General features: G+C 45.4%; 1 protein-coding gene across 9 annotated transcripts in view; it reads right to left on the reverse strand.

The window, feature by feature from the left end:
• ALS2 (alsin Rho guanine nucleotide exchange factor ALS2) overlaps positions 1–20853 on the reverse strand; it is a 276431-nt gene that overhangs the window by 252490 nt on the left and 3088 nt on the right. For 6 of the 9 annotated variants that reach the window (XM_085869620.1, XM_085869622.1, XM_085869617.1 and 3 more), the window contains exons 3-7: positions 16074–16225; positions 12086–13113; positions 8249–8411; positions 8009–8174; positions 7760–7856 (exon numbers count right to left, since the gene is read on the reverse strand). In XM_085869620.1, coding sequence (XP_085725746.1) covers positions 7760–7856; positions 8009–8174; positions 8249–8411; positions 12086–13113; positions 16074–16225 — 1606 coding nt within the window. Of the gene's footprint in view, positions 1–7759; positions 7857–8008; positions 8175–8248; positions 8412–12085; positions 13114–16073; positions 16226–20853 lie in introns of those variants that run through there. The other 3 variants (XM_085869626.1, XM_085869623.1, XM_085869627.1) reach the window with 3 other exon arrangements.

The raw sequence follows: 20853 nt of genomic DNA on the forward strand, positions 1-20853 counted from the left end.
TTTGTCTAAAATCAAATCAGGTGTTGTCTCGTGTATTTATCTGCATGTGTCTGTGGGTGATTTGGGTTGCATCTCCTCCACGAATCTTAGATCCTTCAAACATTTCTTTCGAGCGATGACAAGCATCTCAGGGTGTATTCCTAAAATAACATGATTATGGTCCAGTACAATCTTGCCGACGACCTTGTTGCAAGTACAAGTGTGGATGTTATTTCAAGAACCAAAACACACGACAAGAAACCAGCAAAAAGGTAATCCCTCATCAATGAGCAGCTGTTCGAAAACAATGCTTATGAGAAAGGGAAACCAAACCAGATGGCTGAAATGGGCATGGGAGCACACACACAACGGGATGATCAAAGCGACAGATGCGATCCTTAAAGATTAATCTAAGTCACATTTGGCAATGATGAACAAGTTTGTTCAACGGTGGCGAGTCGAATGGAATCGGACTCGATGTAAAACATCGACATTGAAGCATGAAGAGCATCGCAACATGTTTGGTGCTGTCCATCACACAATCACAAACTACTTGCATGTCTGTTGGGAGGTGGATGGGTACAGTGGGAGGGTGACACTGGTACGCCAAAAGTTCAATCCAAAAACTAGCACGTTGTAATATACGATTGTGTAATGTTTGCAGAGCTGTTTTTTTTTTTTAAGTTTGGTGTCAAAGGTACCAGGTTGTAACATGTGGGATTAGCCTTTGACCAGTGTCGAAGAAATCGCCGAGGTGCGAGAATTTTAGTTACTTCTGGATTTAAAAAACGCCTGGAAAGCATGAGCTCCTTGGAGAAGGAAGAACCCTTACTGAGGGAGGATTTCTCGATGGCGAGTATAAATGGGAAGGAGAAAAGAAGGGAAGAGAAGCCCTGAGTTGGTGCGTGTGCGGTGCCGCATTCGGTGTGCTGAATAAACGGAATGTTTGAAGACTCCCGCCTGCTGCTGCTGTGAAAGGATCGATTAAGGTAACCATCGCATCTCGTGACAATCATCCAAAATTTATAGCAAGTTGACTGTTGACAGATTCTGATCCATCATGCATTCCCTCAACCAAAGGAGTTGGCAGGCATGGGTTCGTCATCCAGCAAGGTAAACAACTCCAAGCATGCAGAAAATGGGGGTGTAACATTGTCGACTGTAAATAGGCAAATGGAACACACCCAACGATTGCTCAGCCTTCACAAATTCCAGATAGTAAACATTATTGACGATGTATGGACATATATACAGTAGAATGTAACAAAGTAACTTCTTCATTCATATGCAGCACAAGGCTGCAGGGTGGAATCATTGGCAGAGGGGGTGGCTGTGCCACTGATGCGATTCCCTCTGCTGGTTAGGGCAGGAATTTATAATACCAGTGCGTGCCCGTAGGTGCGTGGCCGTACGTGCAAACAAACAATAACAAAAAAAATAAAAAATAAAAAAAAAATAAAACTTTCAAACCGCGTGCCAGAAACAACAACCACACAGGCCGTTCCTTTGCTCTCACGTGCCCGTACGTGCAAAAATAATAATAATAATAATAATAATAATAATAATAATAATAAAACAAGCAGTCATAGACTGGTACTTACGAAATCGTCAACTTGACCACTGACCTTGTCTAATAAAACCTGTCTCTGGAGAAGGTAGCGACGCAAACCAGAAGTTTCTACGATGATTCTGTACCAAACAATCAAAAATCGAATGTTTGACCTCACTGTGACCTTGACCTTTGACCGATTTTGACCAAAATCTAATCAGCGCGAGCAATCTCCCTCCTGAATCAAGTGGTGTAATTTGACATTGGTAGCTTCTTCCGTTCGAGTTATCATGCCGACAAACAAACACACAAACACACACACAGAGGACGGAAGTCATCAATATACTTACGAAATCTTTAGATTTCGTAAGTAATAAAATAACTTTCAAACCGCGAGACAGAAACGACAACCACACAGGCCGTTCCTTCGCTCTCACATTCTCACGACAACCACACTTCCACACACAGAGTTAATTAAAATCAAGTTTACCTCCCTATCTTTGCTTGCCATGACATTCGCTGCAATGTAACCGGCACGGCCCGTGACGTCATCGTCGGCCGGCAGAGCACCAGCCTACGCAGCAACGTGTCATGTCATTGGTTGGTAAATAAATGGCCATAACTTGGGAAGCACTTGTCCGATTAATATCAAACCTTGAAAAGGCACATCAGGTCCCCAGCAATATACCTGGCAAGTTTCAATTAGATCGGACCAATGGTTGTCGAGAAACAGCGGTCACAGACACACACATTCACACACACACACACACACACACACACACACACACACACACACACACACACACACACACACACACACACACACACACACACACACACACACACACACACACACACACACACACACACCTGGAATTATAGATAGAAAAAACCAAAAAATAATAATAACTTTCAAACCGCGAACCAGAAACGACAACCACACAGGCCATTCTTTCGCTCTCGCATTCTCACGACAACCACACTTCCATACACAGAGTTAATTAAAATTAGGTTTACCTCCCTGTCTTTGCTTGCCATGACATTCGCTGCCATGTACCTGGCACGGCCTGTGACGTCGTCGGCCGGCCGAGCACCGGCCTACGCATCAACGTGTCATGTCATTGGTTGGTAAATAAATGGCCATAACTTGGGAAGCACTTGTCCGATTAATATCAAACCTTGAAAAGGCACATCCTCAGGTCCCCAGCAATATACCTGGCAAGTTTCAATTAGATCGGACCAATGGTTGTCGAGAAACAGCGGTCACAGAGACAGACAGACAGACAGACAGACAGACAGACAGACAGACAGACAGACAGACAGACAGAGACAGACAGCTGGAATTATAGATAGAAAAAAACAAAAAATAATAACTTTCAAACCGCGAACCAGAAACGACAACCACACAGGCCATTCTTTCGCTCTCGCGTTCTCACGACAACCACACTTCCATACACAGAGTTAATTAAAATTAGGTTTACCTCCCTGTCTTTGCTTGCCTTGACATTCGCTGCCATGTACCTGGCACGGCCTGTGACGTCGTCGGCCGGCCGAGCACCGGCCTACGCAGCCACGTGTCATGTCATTGGTTTGGTAAATAAATGGCCATAACTTGGGAAGCACTTGTCTGATTACTATCAAACCTTGAAAAGGCACATACTCAGGTCCCCAGCAATATACCTGGCAAGTTTCAATTAGATCGGACCAGTGGTTGTCGAGAAACAGCGGTCACAGACACACACACACACACACACACACACACACACACACACACACACACACACACACACACACACACACACACACACACACACACACACACACACACACACACACACACACACACACACACACACACACACACACACACACACACACAATTATAGATAGATGTTCATGATGCTGGTTCGTCGACGCTTCGTGAAGGACACCGTGGGATATTTAATGCCTACCAACTAATGCTGGCAGATGGAGTGCCCGTTCAAAAGAAAAACTAGGATGGCAGTTTATACCTGGGTCAGGATTCAAACCCAGGCTAGACAGCTTAGAGGCGAGTGTGCATACCTCCAGGTCATGCTGCCAACCCACAAATCGACTTGCATAGAAACTGAAACCATTATAGGCAACCAAACAACTTGGCCCATTAATGGGGGAGAGTGGGGGGGGGGGTTTACATACAGGATATTTGTAGGAATGTTTGACAAACATGTAATGATAATCGAATATGGAAACATGAAAACAAGGTGGAACACTCTGTGTAAAGTAAAGGGATCGGATTCAAAACAAACACATTTACATTTTACAACTTCTCATTTATGTATAATCTCCTGAATAATATACGACTTCAATGACAGAATCACCATCCAATTGTAATTACTTGATGTTTGATGGAAGACAAGTTGTTGTTTGCGATTTCAGTATGTGCCCTGCTTGTGCATTTCGACAACAGTTTTCAGGAAGAAAGAGCAATCAGAGATTGCAGACCCTCGCCAGGACTTGTTTTGTGTGGTGTATTTTATGTGGCGTAATTAATAAAAGACATAACTAGAACTGCCACTTTATAACTGCTGTTCGGGATGACCGGGTACCAAGAGGTACCGCTTTGATCGGACACCTGACCCTGACCCATGACATTTATTACTATTCAATTCAAATCAAATGGAAGACCAAATAGGTACAGTCTTGCATTGGAGTAATCAGAAGGAACCAAAAGAAGGAAAAAGCAAAGATTAAGTCATCAGGAGGAACCTGGAAAGGATTCACATTTCAGCTGCCACTCCTCTACCCTCAACCACATCCAGGCACAGCCAAGTGAGTCTTATTTAAAAAGAAATAAATAAATATTTTAAAAATATTTAAAAAACAAGAGCCCAGATCAAAACATTAAATAATTCTGGCTGTCAGACGAAGTGTCTGATAAAGTTGAAATTTAAAACATATCTTCCCCATCGCGACGAGATCATAATTGTGAAGTTTAATATCTATTGATCAAGTGGTTCCAGAGAAAACATTATTTAATATTTTTCTTCAATCCAATATGGCGGCCAAACCCTGTGAGCGATCAATTATTCCTTAAGCTTGGACACCCAAGGCTTGGGGAACATTTGTGTGAAGTTCCCCTCGATCTGTCCAGCTGTTCGAGATTTTTTTAGAGGTTTTAGGGTAAATCCAATATGGCTGCAAAATCATGTGACATACGACATCATGTGTGTAAAGCATTTGTTCCTCATGGATAGGTGGTCATATGTGTAAAGTTTCACCTCAATCTGTTCAGCCACTTCAGAGAAGATTTTTGAAGCTTTTTTTTTAAAGCAACAATATGGCTGCCGAATCACGAGACCAACGACATCAAATTTTTCTCTTTCGACCATTTCATCCAGAGATGACCCTCAATTTTCATACAGATCAGACGTAGCATTCTAAATATGCAATTATGACATCATCATGAAGGCACCTGTGACATCAAAGCATCACATTCATTCCCCATGAGGAGTACTGCCACGTGCCAAGTTTCAATTTTTTCCTTGGTGCGGTTTCAGAGATTGAGGTCCAAAGTTTTTCCACCATGGCTGCCACACCACGTGGACCTACGACGTCATATTTATCATGAAAACATTCCAAATGAGTCGTCGCTCCGATGGTGAAAATTTTGTCTCAATCTGACAAGCGGTTGTGGAGAAAAAAAACTAAAGTTTTGTGCGGAGAAACAGACAGACACGGACAAACAAACGGACCCAAATGCAATAGCCTCTCCTCCAGCGAGGGTAATAATGGACATTTCCTTTTGCACAAAGTATTTCTAAACATGGTAGTGCAAGACGAAAGTTTTTATTTTGGATTGATGAATGGCAGGCCGTCAAGGAAGCATCACACCAAAAATGCTGACAATTCACTCTGAAGACTGCTGGGAAGAGCGATCCACATCAATACGTTTGCAAGTGTCAGCTGAACAAAGGTTTCTGCCTTTCTGGTCATCCTCCAGAGAAAGTTAAAACGGTAAAGTGATCACCAGCCAACATCAGCACCGACAAATTGAATTGTAACTTTGATAATACTGTATATATTGTTACGGCTGTGGAAATTCGCATTACACCAGAAAGGGCCCTCAGGTGAGATATCTCTGTAAGTACTTGTGGAGTTAGCCCAAACCCATTGTATAGAGGGAATTTATGTGATTCATCCAGGCTGCGATGCTTTGAGTTCGCCATTTTTTCTTTTCTGTCGTTATTTTGAACCAACCACGTCTCAACCGCCATCACACAACAACCACCTTAACCACCACGCCAGCCATCGTCACCAACTACAACCACGCTCCAACCCGCAGACAACAACCACAACGCCAACCCTCACCACAGAAGACCACGGGCTGTCTCGGGCCCGTTCGGCGATTGGTGCCGAACGCACAGAGCCGCGAGCGCGAATGGCCTTTCCGAGGGGAAAATTCGGATCAGAAGCGTTTCACGCCCACTTCTCCTCCGTCCAATTGGCGAGTGCGGGGCGGCTTGGCCCCGCCTCCAAGCGTATGTATGTGAAGTCCGTATGTGCAAATTTTAGGATCAGGAGAGGTTCACGCCCATTTTTGCCCGACCAATGGCTGACCGGGGGGGGGGGGCGGTGTGGCCCCGCCTCCAATCGCGTTGTGATCCTAAAATTTGCATATTGGCTGCTCCTGCCGCCTATAAAAAGGCGAGCGCAAGGCGAATCGAGAGAGTTGGGTTTTGGAGTTGCTTGGAGAGTGTCGTCGAGAAGTTGCTTTTGGGAACAAGGAGCGTTGCGTTGGCAGAGTTGAGTCGAGTGCGCGCGGTGGAACTGCAAGCAAGGGAGCTCGGGTCCGAGGCAAGAAGGCGACGAGGCTGTGGTGTGGGGATCGCTCTTCTCGTCGCGGGGCCCAAGCCAGCCAGCCACTCCCCTCCCCCAGGGGATTAACAATCCCCCCTTTCCCCAGCGCTGAGATAGTGCAAAAGGGGGCCCCGTTCCCACCCCAAACGTGGTGCCAACAAAACCCGCCAAGGGGCACAGAGTCGGGGCACAGCGGCGCGGCCATTTTGCGGCTTGCTCGCCAACGCATCACGACGACGCGGGTAAGACCTCCCCGGTCTCGCGGACCTGGCCGCTCCTCCAGGTCACGCGCACATTTGGCCTACGGGCCTGTCTGCCTCCTTGTCTGTGAGGGTGGCTTCTTTCCTTTGCTTTTGTGTAAATGTGTGTTGGCGCCGTCTGTGAAGTAAAACTGTATAAGTGTTGCCGTGTGTGCACGTAGTCAGTTTTAACCCTTACATTTGCTTTATGTGCATTTTGATTCTGTATGGCTGTATATACGTGCTTTCCGTGTGTCACGTAATAAAGTGCTTGCATGTTGAACTGTGCCCGTTTCGCTTCGTCTCCTTCCTTTTTATTGACTCTCCATCCTGCTTCACGTAAGGGGTTCGTAGTGAGTGCAACCTCCCAGTAATTAATCTGAACCGTCCAGGTCGACGATAACACCGCTCGGTTATCCCGATAGTACGGAACGGGCCGCCCAAGCGGCTCGTGTCCAGAGTCGACCTGTGGCGAGGTACGATCGCCCGGTTTACCATCCACGTGGGTACTTAGGTAGGTCGAGTTTGGCGAACAACCCTATCCTACGCGGGTGGCCGATTGGCACGATTGTGGTGAGGTCGAAAGGCCCACCCGTGACTAGCTCCCGGCGTTGGTCCAAGAGGGTCACGACAGAATTGTCCGTACGGTGGGCGACGTGCCGCGATTCGAGTTACGTGGCCGTTCGCACGCCGGCGGGCGCGAATTCGCAACAATATATTGAGCACTATTTGAAGAGGTGCAATGACTGTTGCCGTTAATAGGAGACGACAAACTTCTGCAGAGATGGTGATGCAAATTACAAACACGAGAGGCACCCAGTCCCCACGGGAGCGCAGGGGGGTACGTTATCAATTTGTTATGATGGCAAACATTAAATTCAAAACACCTAACTGCACTGAAAACATGGGGACAGGAATCCTGGAAAGGGTGGTGACTTGTAACAACCTCTCCCACCTGGAATGGCATTACACGATACACATTTACATTGAGAATTTGCTCCCCCCCCCCCACCAAAGATTAAAAACAGTCCTTTGTACACAAGCACACGTGCACACACACACACACACACAATATTTCAGAATGAGCACAAGATACTGACAGGAAGTCCCGATTTAAAAACACCTTCCAATTTCATGGGGAGGATGGTTTCACCTGTCCACGGCTGGTCAATGCGAGAGAATGTTTTGCTCCAGCTGCCACTTTCACAACCTCACGTCGACCAGCCGCCTTCACACACACCGGCTGCCATCTGCCGTACGTTACAGAAAGAAAAAAAAAAAACCAGAAACAGGATAAAACTTAAAGAAATGCAACTCAATCAAAGCTTGACTGGATATGCCAAATGTATTTTTATTTTTTGGAATGTCCATTGGCTATTTGAACATTGTGAGTTACTCTTACCTTGGACAGAGGTCTCCAAGGCCAAGCTGCCCCATGGCTCCATCACCCCAGCTCCATACTTCTGTCAGAAGGCTCGACTCGTCAACGTGCTGCAGATCGGAACTTGAACCCCGAGGATTGGATACTGAAGCAGAGTGCGGCTCTCCACGTCGCACCATTGAGGGAACTGTGATCAAATAATTAATGTCACATGAATGAAGAGGACAACATCACAGAATGTCACAATCACACGAGTCCTACCTTGGGCAAGGTTAGACAGGAGGCTGGGCAAAGATAGTCTGCGGCTGCACTCATCACGTACGGCACGCATGTCCACCAAGCTCCAATACTTTCGGTTCCACAATGTTGGTAGTACGGTTGGGGCTTCAGCACCCACTGCACCGTCTAAGCTGCGACAATCTGGCTGTATAAAGGGGGACACACCAAATCAAATGAATGAAAAGATAGCTCTCCACACAACTTTTTTTAAACATGCTAAAAAAAACATTCTTCAAATTCACACACAACAATTTGTGAAGGGGAAGGGGAGGGGGAACGTGGGCTGGCAGGATAGCTGAGAGGTATGCGCACTAGCCTCCGAGCTGTCGAGCCTGGGTATAAACTATCATCCTGGTGTTTCGCATGCCGGGGCAGGCATCGGTGTGTGTGCGCCGTCCTTCGGATGGACGTTAAACTGGGCATCTCATCTGCCAGCTTGAGTCGATGGAGAATGAATATCCCACGGTGTCCTTTGTGACAAGTCAGCGAGCTGTTGCGGACACCCTGGCAAAATTCCAAAATCCTGCTCTAACCTGAAGGAGACACTGCATCAGTGGCACAGCTGCACCCCCAATCAATAATGCTAGTCACAGCTATGTGCTGCACATAAATAGAAGAGGAAGAACCATTTGGGGTGGGATTATAGGTCATCAAAAATTACAGCTCACAGGAGCCTCCGGAAGGATTACTTGCATGTTCAAGCTCAAATGAAACAATAAATATCATTCCGGTCTCGTGCCAGAAACTAGAGTAAAAACGAATGTCGAGATACGATTTACCACTACACAAAGGATCACATAAGCAGGAGGGGGACAAACATTGAGAGGGGATTACCCAGTACTCTTACAAAAAAAGTACATTAACATTACATTTTAGTGTCTGAGGCTCCTGGACAAGCTTGCACATCGACAAGAAAAGGAGATCACACAAATTACAAGATTAAAAGACAATGGTAAAATAAACAAGTTTCATGGGATTTAAACCTGGGATTCCATCATCACAATCCAAGTGCTCAGTCAGACAAACACTCATCCACAATACTGTTTACGGAACAGAAAATGCCAAACAGGCCACCAACAAAGTATCCCGAAAATAGAAATATTGACAACTAGAAGAGCACTCGGTAGAGCGCATAACTCCGACACGTAATACCTGATTCACGAGAACATATCGGGCACAATACATTTTGAAATATCATGCTATACAGTACAATATCGTTTTTGGCCCGATCTCTCAATGGCGAAGAATCACTTTTTTAAAAATATATAATTCTCGTATCCAGATTTGGAGTCAGATCTTCACATAATTGAATCAATTTGTCCTTGCAGCACACCCAACCCGTCCACCAAGTTTCGTCCGAATCCGTCTCAAACTTTTTGAGATATCGTGCGATATATCGTTTTTGGCCCGATTTCTCAATGGTGAAGAATCGGTTAAAAATTCTCGTAGTTGGATCCAGATCCGGATCTTCACCAAAATCTAATCAGTTCGTCCTTGTCACACGCCGAACCTGTCCACAAAATTTCATCCGGATCTGTCAACTTTTTGAGATATCCTGTACACAAACAAACGAAATTGCTCGTTGAGCAAGGAATTGCCGGAATAACTTTGTCATATCTCCATGATCTCTGAAAAAACAAAAACCTGGAAATCCATTTGGTTCTTACAAATCGGTAGTGCTACTGTTTAATGAGTTATAGCACTTAGTTTGGTCATGATCATAACTTGGAAGTCAATCGGACTTGAAATGGTGTTTTTAATCGCAATTTGAAATTTTTGACCCGACCGCAAAGAAGGGTGTTGGTGCGACACCCCATTGAGACATATGGTTGGATGCAGAATTGGAAGATGCACATTTTGGATTTTGTTTGAAGTCGATATGACCATTTTAGTGGACGTTCTTGCGAAAATAAGAAATTCGGTTTTTCGGTGACCTTGACCTTTGACCTGGATTCACCAAAAACGACAAGTGTCTAAGTTGGACCATGGCCGACGTCTATACCCAGTTTGGTCATGATCGCTGAAACGGTGTGGCTGCTACAGGGTAAACAAACACACAGACAGACAAGCCGGTAGGCGGCGTTGGGTCGCCGAGCATGGAAACTACAAGATACAGAACAAAATGGATGTCATATAGCGGATAGGGAATCACCTTAAGATTATGCATATCAAATCTCATCCAGTTCCATCGACTGATAACTACTCGGTATCCATTTGAATGAAAAGTACCGAAAATGCGGTTTGGAATCGAAAATCCCCAAAGTTCGAGGGGGTGCTGCGGGTGAACAAAGATCTAAATCGAAAATCCGGCTCGATCGTTTGTGCACAATGTATTCCAGACGATGAGTGTGAATTTTCATGACCATCCGACCATAACCCTAGGAGGAGTAGCATTTGGCGCGAAGACACCTCCAGCTCTCGCATATTATCCGTTTTTGCACTAATTGACCTTTGACCCCTGACCTAAGCGAAATCGGTCAATATGTCCTGAGGCAAAGTTGTAGTACTCATTGAGTACCATGAACCTGCAAAGTTTCATTCATATCGATGCACTCACCTGGTCGCTCGGGGGCCTTTAATTTTCGCGCATACCTTAATTGTAGGGGGCGCTGCGGGTAAAGTATTCCATATAGCACAAAAAACCGGAATATATTTGATAGAGCATCACCTGTAGATCATTCCTGCCAAATTTCATTACCCTACGTGGGATAATGGCTTTCGGAATTGATTTCACATGAACGTTACCGATTTTGAAGGTATTTCGGTTGTTGCTAAGGAACCAAAGCGTCCCGAGCAACCATCACAATTTCCAAAGCACTCAGTCATAAGATGTACCTACCACCCGAGTTTGGTCAAAATCCGCCCACGATTTCTACCAATTATGCTGATGACAAACGAACAAACATCCAAACAGACAGAATTACTAACAATAAGGGTCACCTATTTCGGCGACCCAACAGACAGACAGACACACAGAATGACACACACAACAGACCAACATAATTGCCGAAATCCAAAGGATTCCAGCAATTAACAGACAGACAAAGGGGTGAAAACATAACCACCTTCACCTGCGGTGGCGGAGGTAATAAAAATCCTGCTGTGTTCACAAAAAACAGTTCGTAGTTGTATTCACTGCACATTTACACTGGAGCGAAGTCGATGGCACGCCATCGCAAATACTCACGCTTCCTACGTAAAGCTACGTTGAAAGATGGCAAAATGTTCCACCAAGAATGACCCAATGTTAAATTGAGTTAATTTTTTTCCTGTGTTGAGCCATGTGACCCGAAGACCTCATCCCCAGGTATCAAATACAAAAAAAAAAAAAACCACCACATTTCATGCCTCCCTCCCCCAATGTTGATTACATTTACAAAGCTTCATTAAAAGATGTTCAAAATGTGCCCGTAATTGCATTTTTCAGCGTTTGACCTTTTTGACCCTGCCCCAGGGGACGCAGCCCAAAATGACTGCGCTTGCACCTTCTTGCCATATTATGGTGATCATAACTACCGAGTTTGGTGAATTTCTGCCCAACAGTTTAGGACGAGATAGCGTGAAACAGACAGACCCGATTAACAATATCCCCCAATTCTTTTTTCAAAAAACGTGGCGATAAAAATCCACACCGAAACAGATCAGAAGCAAACATACTGACGCTGAACTATCCTGCCTCCTTAAGCAAATGCAGTGCTGACAAACAGAATCAACTGGTCGAAGGGCTTCTTCCTGTGCTTTCATGTATCGATATTAGAATGTCACAAAGGAAATCAACAACGAAGCAATTTTACAAAAAAAATAATAAAAATAAACCACCTGCCGGTTTGTCCCGTCTCCAAGGGTTTTATCTCCGTCCGAAGCCACTCTCTCCAGCGAGACCGCAGACGACGGAAGCATCACATTCTCAACCCCATCCATGCTTTGAGAACATGATCTTCCCACCGAAGAATTATCCTGCTCTCCTGACACTGGCTCCAATAAGCCCTGTCCATTCCCATCCGATTCCACCACAAAGTCAACCATGCTCTGATTCTCAGGCATTAAACAGATCTTGCCCCGTTCTAAGCAATAGTGTTCATCGGAGATTAGCACATGATCCTCGGTATCCGTCATGGTGACAACTAGCTGTTGACATTTTCCGCACCGGTCAGGCTCCAAGCTCGGAAGGACGGTTAGGACTTCCACCAATGCAATACTATGTTGTGCACCAGAGCTTGCTTGCAGCACACTGCGGCCTCGCAATGCTTCGACGAGATGGGGGCAAGGTGAAAAGCTGACACCTGATCCCTGGCCAATTTGTGGTCCGGTACCCCATGACCACAACTCCCCCTGCCTTGTCAAGGCCAGCGTGTGGCTCTCACCGCATGAGAGCTGTGCCACATTAATATCTCCAGCATTCTGGAAACTTTGTGTCAAACCTTCTCCAAGAAAGGTTAAAGTGGTGGGTTTGCCAACAAATGGCACGTCACGAATCCCACACTGCCCCTCTGTATTTTTTCCCCACATGTAAACAGCTCCATCTTGACACACCACTCCACAATGGGACACTCCAGTTGCAATAGAAATGACGACTCTACCCACAAGAGAAGCAAGTGGTTGTGGCTGCAACCATGAGAATGACACTCCCTCTCCGTTTTCAAATTTTGAGCTCAAGTCATCATCATTGTCCACAGCATCAGAAAATGGTGAGTTTTCTCTCCCCTCAGGAAAGGTCTCCTGCAAGTCTTTGAGCAGAACATGCCTTGCCTGGCATTTTTCATCAGCTTCTGCCAGCGAGTCAGTTGTCTTCAACAGGTGATCAGGTTTCGAAGGAGAAAGCCGTTCAAAGCCGTACAACTGCCCACCTGATGAAGACAACCACATTGAGAATACACATTTTCATGTGCTACGACATGTGCAACCCCATTGTAGTTTTTTTTTTTTTAATAAATATATCAATTTTACATTTGTACAATTTCAATATCATCGTAACAACAATAGGATTCTGCTCACATATGGACATCAAATTAGACTTTTGCAAAACACTTACATTCCACATTTGAAAAGAATGACCAGAGTATCGTAACAAGCTCGTACTTATTTTTGTATACGGAGTCAAGGCTCGTGGAAGAGCGAGAACACTGAACGGATGGAGGATGCAACAAATCACGAGGAACAGCAGAAATGGGGGTGGGGTGGGGGGAGACCAAAATCAGGGTTGAAGGACAAAATAGAGGGAAACTTGGACAAACAATGGGTGTGGGGAAGAATGAGGGGATGAGGATGCGTAGGATGGACAAGATGGACACAGAAGGAAACCTGGAAATTTGGAAGGAGGAGGGATTTGGGTCGGGTGGGGCGGGGCGGTTAACGAGGGCAGAAAAGATCATGCGTTTGGATTGGGGACGATCTGAGATACTGGTGAACAGTTGTCTTGAAGACATGAAGGGAAGAATACGATTGAAGAAAATGTGGAAAGTTGGTGCAACAAGCAGAAGAAAAACAAAAAAACTGGGGGTGGGGTGGTGGGGGGTCCAGGGGGTGGACAAAGTATGGAAAGAGCAAAGGGTGCAAGACCACAAAGGAGGTGGAAGAAGACAGAGACCACCAAACTGCCTGTGATGGTGAAGTGATAGGTACATAGACGAAGCTTCATCACAGAAGATTCCAATAATCCTGAAGGCCTTGGTTTCCATGGTATCACTATGAGTAAGGTGAGGGGCAGGGGCACCAGCCCAGAAGGGGAGAGCAATACTCCATCAAGCTGTGGATGAAGGCCTTGGAGGTGAATAGGAGTTCAGGAGTGCCAAGGAAGGACTTTGTATGATGGACTACACCCAGTTTGGAAGGAGGCTGGCTTTGGAAGCCAACTTTGAAATGTGGATTACCCAAGAAAGACCATGGCTGATAGCGAGACCCATGAGTTTGAATGACTGAACTTCCTCAAGAGGATTGCTTGGAAAGTAGATGGGGGTGGGGGAGGGGGTGCCAGATGGGAGAGAAAGAGAGAGAAAGAGAGAGAAAGAGAGAGAAAGAGAGAGAAAGAGAGAGAAAGAGAGAGAAAGAGAGAGAAAGAGAGAGAAAGAGAGAGAAAGAGAGAGAAAGAGAGAGAAAGAGAGAGAAAGAGAGAGAAAGAGAGAGAAGAGAGAGAAAGAGAGAGAAAGAGAGAGAAAGAGAGAGAAAGAGAGAGAAAGAGAGAGAAAGAGAGAGAAAGAGAGAGAAAGAGAGAGAAAGAGAGAGAAAGAGAGAGAAAGAGAGAGAAAGAGAGAGAAAGAGAGAGAAAGAGAGAGAAAGAGAGAGAAAGAGAGAGAAAGAGAGAGAAAGAGAGAGAAAGAGAGAGAAAGAGAGAGAAAGAGAGAGAAAGAGAGAGAAAGAGAGAGAAAGAGAGAGAAAGAGAGAGAAAGAGAGAGAAAGAGAGAGAAAGAGAGAGAAAGAGAGAGAAAGAGAGAGAAAGAGAGTGAGAGATTTGTCAGGATTGAAAGACATATTCGAAGTGTTTGACCAGATTGTGATTTTGTCAAGGTCTGAAGAGAGGGAAGAGGCTGCAACCTGCCTGTCTGAAGGACGAGGGATGTCACGGCACATGGTGGAGTCATCAGAAAATAGATAAAGAGGATTTTCCAGAGAGATGAAGATTAGGAATTGGACTCGGCCCAGAACAGTGCCTTGGGGAACTCCAGCCTTGACAGGGAGAGGAGATGAGAGGACTGTGTTGAGAGCCACACATTGACTATGAGAGTAGAGGAAGTCAGTAAGCTGTTTGTGGAGTTGATCGTGGATGTCATAAGCAGAGACTTTTGAGAGCACAGGAGGATGCCAGACTGTATTGAAAGCTCAAGATCTGTCCAGAGACGGCCCTGATCTCATGTCCGACATCGAGTGTCTCCATCCATCGTTGGGCGAGTAGAAGCAGCTTGTCTAAAGTGGAGTGACCTGGTCTGAAACCAAATTGGTGATGTGAGATGAGGTTGTTGGAGAAAAAGGAAGGATTTCATATCAACTGCGATGATGGATTCCATGACCTTGCTGATGATTGGAAGCAAGGTGATAGGTCTGCAGTTAAGGGGATCAGATTTTACACCGGGAAGGGGAGCATACTCCAGAGACAGACTTAACAAGGTGCCACCAAGTTTTAGAGAGAGAGACAAGTTTGAAAGTTTACTTTTGAGGTTTGACAGATGTTGTGTTCTGGCTCTCGTGAGAACGGACGCGCCAACGCACACACACACACACGACAAGTCTTTGTGAAATGATCTGAGATTGCCTTCAGTCGGGTTCCTTTCCAGGAAGAGAACGTACGTCATGTCAGATTAACTGCCTCACAACAGGAATCAGTGTTCCATGGCCGAGAAGACGGGTCGGATAACTGTGGACAAGACGGGATGGATCTGTGCATAAGAGAGCACAGGTAAAACACAAATATCTGAAATGCATCAAGATGACTGTCATCTGCATTTCAGACATTGTGTTCTTTATTGCCATTCATCTAAACTGAATGGCGTTGAAAATGAGCAAGGTCGAGTACATTTGCAACATCACAGAAGTTCAGTTCCCAGTGTGCTTCTCGTCTGGGTTTAATCTCTGACAATCAGACTTAAAATCTACCACTCTCTGAAATTGTGCCACCAGCAGGCAAACAATCCTACAGGAGGGGTGAAGAGTATGCATTATAAGAATTTTGATTGTGGACGTTACATCTTTTATAACAGGGCATTCACCGTGGCGAAATACCCTGTTTGAAGTTAGTCGTACAATTAGCACGACCTACAATCGAATAGGTAAGAGGACTGGGTTCTCTCTTAAATCGATTCAGGTTCAGACCCACCTTGACCCAGCAGAAGACCATGTGCCTGCCCAACAACTGCTTGTATCACAGAAATTTCATCTGGAAGACTGACCAGCTGTGGCTGGCAGCCATCGTCGTCCTGGGACCACAGGAGTAACACACCGTGATCCTCCTTCACAACACCTGACAAGCTGTGTGAAGCAAGAACAGTACACAGTTGACCTCAACGAGGAAAGTTACATTAATTATTATTATTAATTGCTTTTTGCTGACAACTTTGTGATCAATAACAAAAGTCTTTCGAATGAGGAAAATTAAATGTTTCAACGAAACTCGATTATATTGCAACTCTCGAGTACAATCGATGTCCAGCCTGCCCTGGGATACTCGCTCGTCAAGATCAGCTCCCAAAGTCACATGACTGCTGCACATTGTGGGCTGGGGTGCTCATTCATCCTCCTCTTCACTCCGATCAGCCGTACTCCTTGCTCTAAATTTCTCATGAGCTCGTTATTAAAATGCATCATAATTTTTTTTTTGCCCTGTGATCACCGTGTTGCTCCCACAATGTCTCGACCTTTTAACTACTCGTACACATCGAACGTTAACCAAAGTAGAATAATATGCCGCACGCGTGTGTACCGAACGTGGTGGCAGGTTTGCATGCTGCAGACGGAGTGTCCCTGTGGATTACAGGAGGAATTTTGATTTTTGCCAAAGTGCCAGTAAAGTATGGCCTCCTCGTTTGAAAGGTACCATGGGATATTTTATTTGGCCAATTATAATTATCCCATGCGCGTGAAGCTAATTAGTTCACTTTTAGCAAATGGTTCATTTTGTCTGTCCGTCCGTCCATCTTCAAACGTCAGTATGTGATCGAGGAACAACTTCATTTCAATTGAATGCTATACCTAGAACACGAATCATAACACAAACCTGCAGTTTTACAGTACTTCGACTTCAAACTCGTCGCGATCAAGCATACGCAGAGAGGAGCGAGAATACTTTTTAGTTTGTCTGCCTGTACGGCAGTGAAAAAAAAAATCATTCCAAACAATAAACTTAGGTTTTTTTTAAAGGATGTTATAAAGGACACACACAACAGGAACAAAGAACCAACGAAATGTGTTCGATAAGGTGGTGCAAAAGACACTGTATCAAGCACGGAAAACTTCTGAATAACCTTTTTTTTTTCTACAGCTTTTACAATCTTTACTTTATTTCAATATAATTAGATACTTGAACACTGTGGAACACAAATTGCCTCCTGAGCACTTTCAAAACCCTTCCGTTTATCAGGACTTGGACAAAATATTACGGCAGTTTACATCACCACCACCGATCAAATTTTCCGCTCGCAGACCCCACATATGTCCTCGATTGGCAAGACTGCACACAGTGAGGTGATCTATGAACTCTCTAGTTCAGAGATGTGATGGCTCGATAAATATCCCACGGCCCCAAATAATAGCATACTCTGATGCAATAAGATGACGGTTTATAACCGGGAATCGAACAATTTTACTTTCGGTTCTTGAGCGACGGTGGCGGTTGCTCTTCAGGGTCTCTGCAGGCATTCTCAAAGAAAAGTTTTCTGGTCATTTTGTTATCTCTGTTTACTGTGCGTTTCTAGTTCAGTCTTGTGTTAAAACTTGTGCAAATTGTTGAGTTTTTGACGTCTTTTCACGTTTCCTTGAGGCCGACCCTTCATCCTGTCTGTGCGCATTTCCTTCTTTTTACCCCAAGTTTATATTTTCTCCACTTTTCCCTCCTTCTATCCCTCCTCACTATAGCCTCTGTTTCATGTCTTGCATTATATATATATATATATATATATATATATATATATATATATATATATATATATATATATTTTTTTTTTTTTTTTAAGCAACAAAAACAAAATATACCATTTCCCTCACATTGTACCCCAAGTAACCACGGGACTTCTGTACTGACTCTTCTTCCTCCTTCCTCGACCGATCTACCATCTTCTACTTTTGCCGACACAAATTCACCATACACCTTCACAATTTTTTTCTTCAACCTTTCCTTTACCTAATGCTACGTAATCTTCATCAGAAAATTCGAATCTCTGACTAAGACGTTTTAAATCCCAGCTTGCAATGCATGTTCGTGTTCCATCAATCGTCCTTTTTTTCCAACTTCAGTGCCAATTCACCACACCTACTGAAATCTACCTCCTCTTAACCCCTCACCTGTTATCCCCTCTCCTTACCCCTCCCACCTTGCCCCTCATCCTACCTCCGTTCTTGGCACCTCTTCACTGTCTTCTGTTTCAGTATCAGCTCCTCTTCTGTTTCCCCAAAGTCTATGGTGTTCCAACATCTGCAGGCTCCATTCTAACTGAACAGATGTCTGTCTGTCTGTCTGTCTGTCTGTCTGTCTGTCTACACTCATCACCACAAACATGCTGCTTCCTTTCTCTCAGCACACCTTCCCCTCTTCCGAACCGCTCAAATCTTGTACCACCCCCTGCCCACTCACTTCTTCACCATACCTCTACCAAGTTTCATCCTTCCCCTCTCCCCACCACTCCCATCGCCCTCCTGCACTTTGGCTGTGCCTGCTGTCATCGTCTCCATTCCCTCTCAAAGCAACCTTCACACTCTTCACCCTCCAAGCCTTCCTCAAAAACTCCCCTCCCCAAAGTTTCCCCCCCAAAGTTTCGCCCCCCCTCATCCAGAAAACTTCATCCTTCCCCCACCCTCTCTCTTCCATCTCATCACTCCTCCACCTTCAATCTTCAACTGTCCGCTCTCTCATTCCACCCCACTGCACCTCAACCCATCACCAACGAGCCTTTTCAACTCATCCGGCCCTTTCCCCAAGCTCTTTGAACAACTCTCCTTACCTCCTTCTCTCCCCCTCCCCTGCACCCAAAACCTCCTCCCATCCCTCTTCCTCAACAGTGTGGACTTCAAACATCCGGGGCTTCGCTCAAACTTGACATATCTTTCCATACAGGTTGCGACTGACAAACCAGACATAATCTGCTTAACAGAAACTTTCCTCTTTCAAGATGTCTATGACTCCCAAGTTACTCCATCCTCCGGTGTGACAGACCTGAGCCTAGTCCTGATGGCGGAGTTGCTCTCTTCATCAAAAACTCCATTCCTAAGGCCGAAGTCACATTTGGCACGGCGGCCGTATGGTCTACAAAATTTACGGCTACTAGCAATTATACGGCGCCCACAGTATTTCCACGGTCACACAATGTAGCAATCACATGTTTTTATTTTTCGGGGAGCCGCACGGCGTATTTATAAATTGTGGAGACCGAAAACGTGGGGTTGCCGTACGGTCTTTGATTTGATGTCGCACGGTGACCTTAGGGCGTTCCTGCGGCGGCCATAGAATTTTCAAGGCAGACGCAAGGTGCCCGCAAGGCGACTGCAAGGCGACCGGAGGGGGACCGCAGGGGGACCCTAAGGCGAATGTGAGGCCAGACGGACGGTAACGAGTGGGTTTTTTTTTTAACCAGTTCTTTTTTTTCGGCTTGTCGAATTGCTATGGCGAACGTCGAAATGAAAGAAGTTATAACTCCGCATTATAATTCCACGGCGACATTACGGCCTGTAAAATATAGCCAAACGGTGTCGGGCCACCCTGAGGCCACCACAGAAACTCTGCGGCCGCCGCACGTTTCTGTCAATTCAGAGGGCGTACGGCTGCCGTATCCTCACCGTAGAGCAAATGTGACTTAGGCCTAACTCACAATGCACTGCCCTCTCTCCTCCACACCCCAGCAATACCTCAGGCTATGGCTTCCTCTCCACTCCCACCTCATGTTTATATGCGTGTTGTACCATCCACCAAACAATGACTATTTACATCTTGCTCTCTGAAAACATGGACCAACTTCTATCCTCTCATCCAAACTCTCTCTTCTTCATATGTGGTGACTTCAATTGTCACCATGCCAGTTGGCTGGGTGTGGGTACATCTCTAACCTGGCACTTCAGCAAAATGACGTTTGCGACTCATTGGGGCTGACACGATCGTCAACTTCCCAACCCGGATCTCAACCAATGGAACTCCATCTCTTCTGGATCTGATTTTGACAAATTTTCTTGAAAATGTCTGCTGTTCCTCCTCCGATCCAATCGGTTGACCACATGCTTGTCAAAGTAAACATCTCATCGCATCTCATATGGCTGGCTGTTGTTCCAGAACCACATCAGCGCAACAGTCGGGAATTTCACTCAGCCCAACTGACAGGGACTTTAAGCAGCTATCAAACTTCAAGACTGGTCTCTCGTCTCTACTTCCTCAGACATCAACTCGTCCTGGGAATTCTTTCAAAGAATCTCAATCTCTCTCTGTCATATCCAATCTCGTCTCAAGTTGGCCGCACAGCTGACTGCGCGTGAAAAGGCTGAATGTCGAAACTCCGTGTTTACTTCTAAATCTTGTGTCCCAAACCCATCACTTTCTGGATCCAGCTTCCCCAGTCGCACCCAGCTGTTCATGGACTCTGTGTCCTTTTCCTCATACAAAGTGGAGAGCTTGCTGTCAAACCTCGACTCAGATTATGCAACTGGTCCAGACGGCATCAGCCCACGTGTCCTAAAAAACACGCTCTGCAGTTGTTGCTCACCCTCTCTCTGTTCTATTCACCCTCTCATTTGCTGAAAGTCATCTGACATCTGCTTGGAAATCAGTAAACATTACCACCCTGCATAAAAAAGGTAAAAAACAGATCCCTGCAACTACAGACCGGTCAGCCTTCGACCAATCATCAGCAAGGTTATGGAGTGCATCATCGCTTCAAGCATTAAATCCTTCCTCTTCTCCA

The sequence above is a fragment of the Eptatretus burgeri genome, chromosome 2 (assembly GCF_056783735.1).
Source record: "Eptatretus burgeri isolate ZD-2024b chromosome 2, Ebu_testis_v1, whole genome shotgun sequence".
NCBI lineage: Eukaryota > Metazoa > Chordata > Myxini > Myxiniformes > Myxinidae > Eptatretus > Eptatretus burgeri.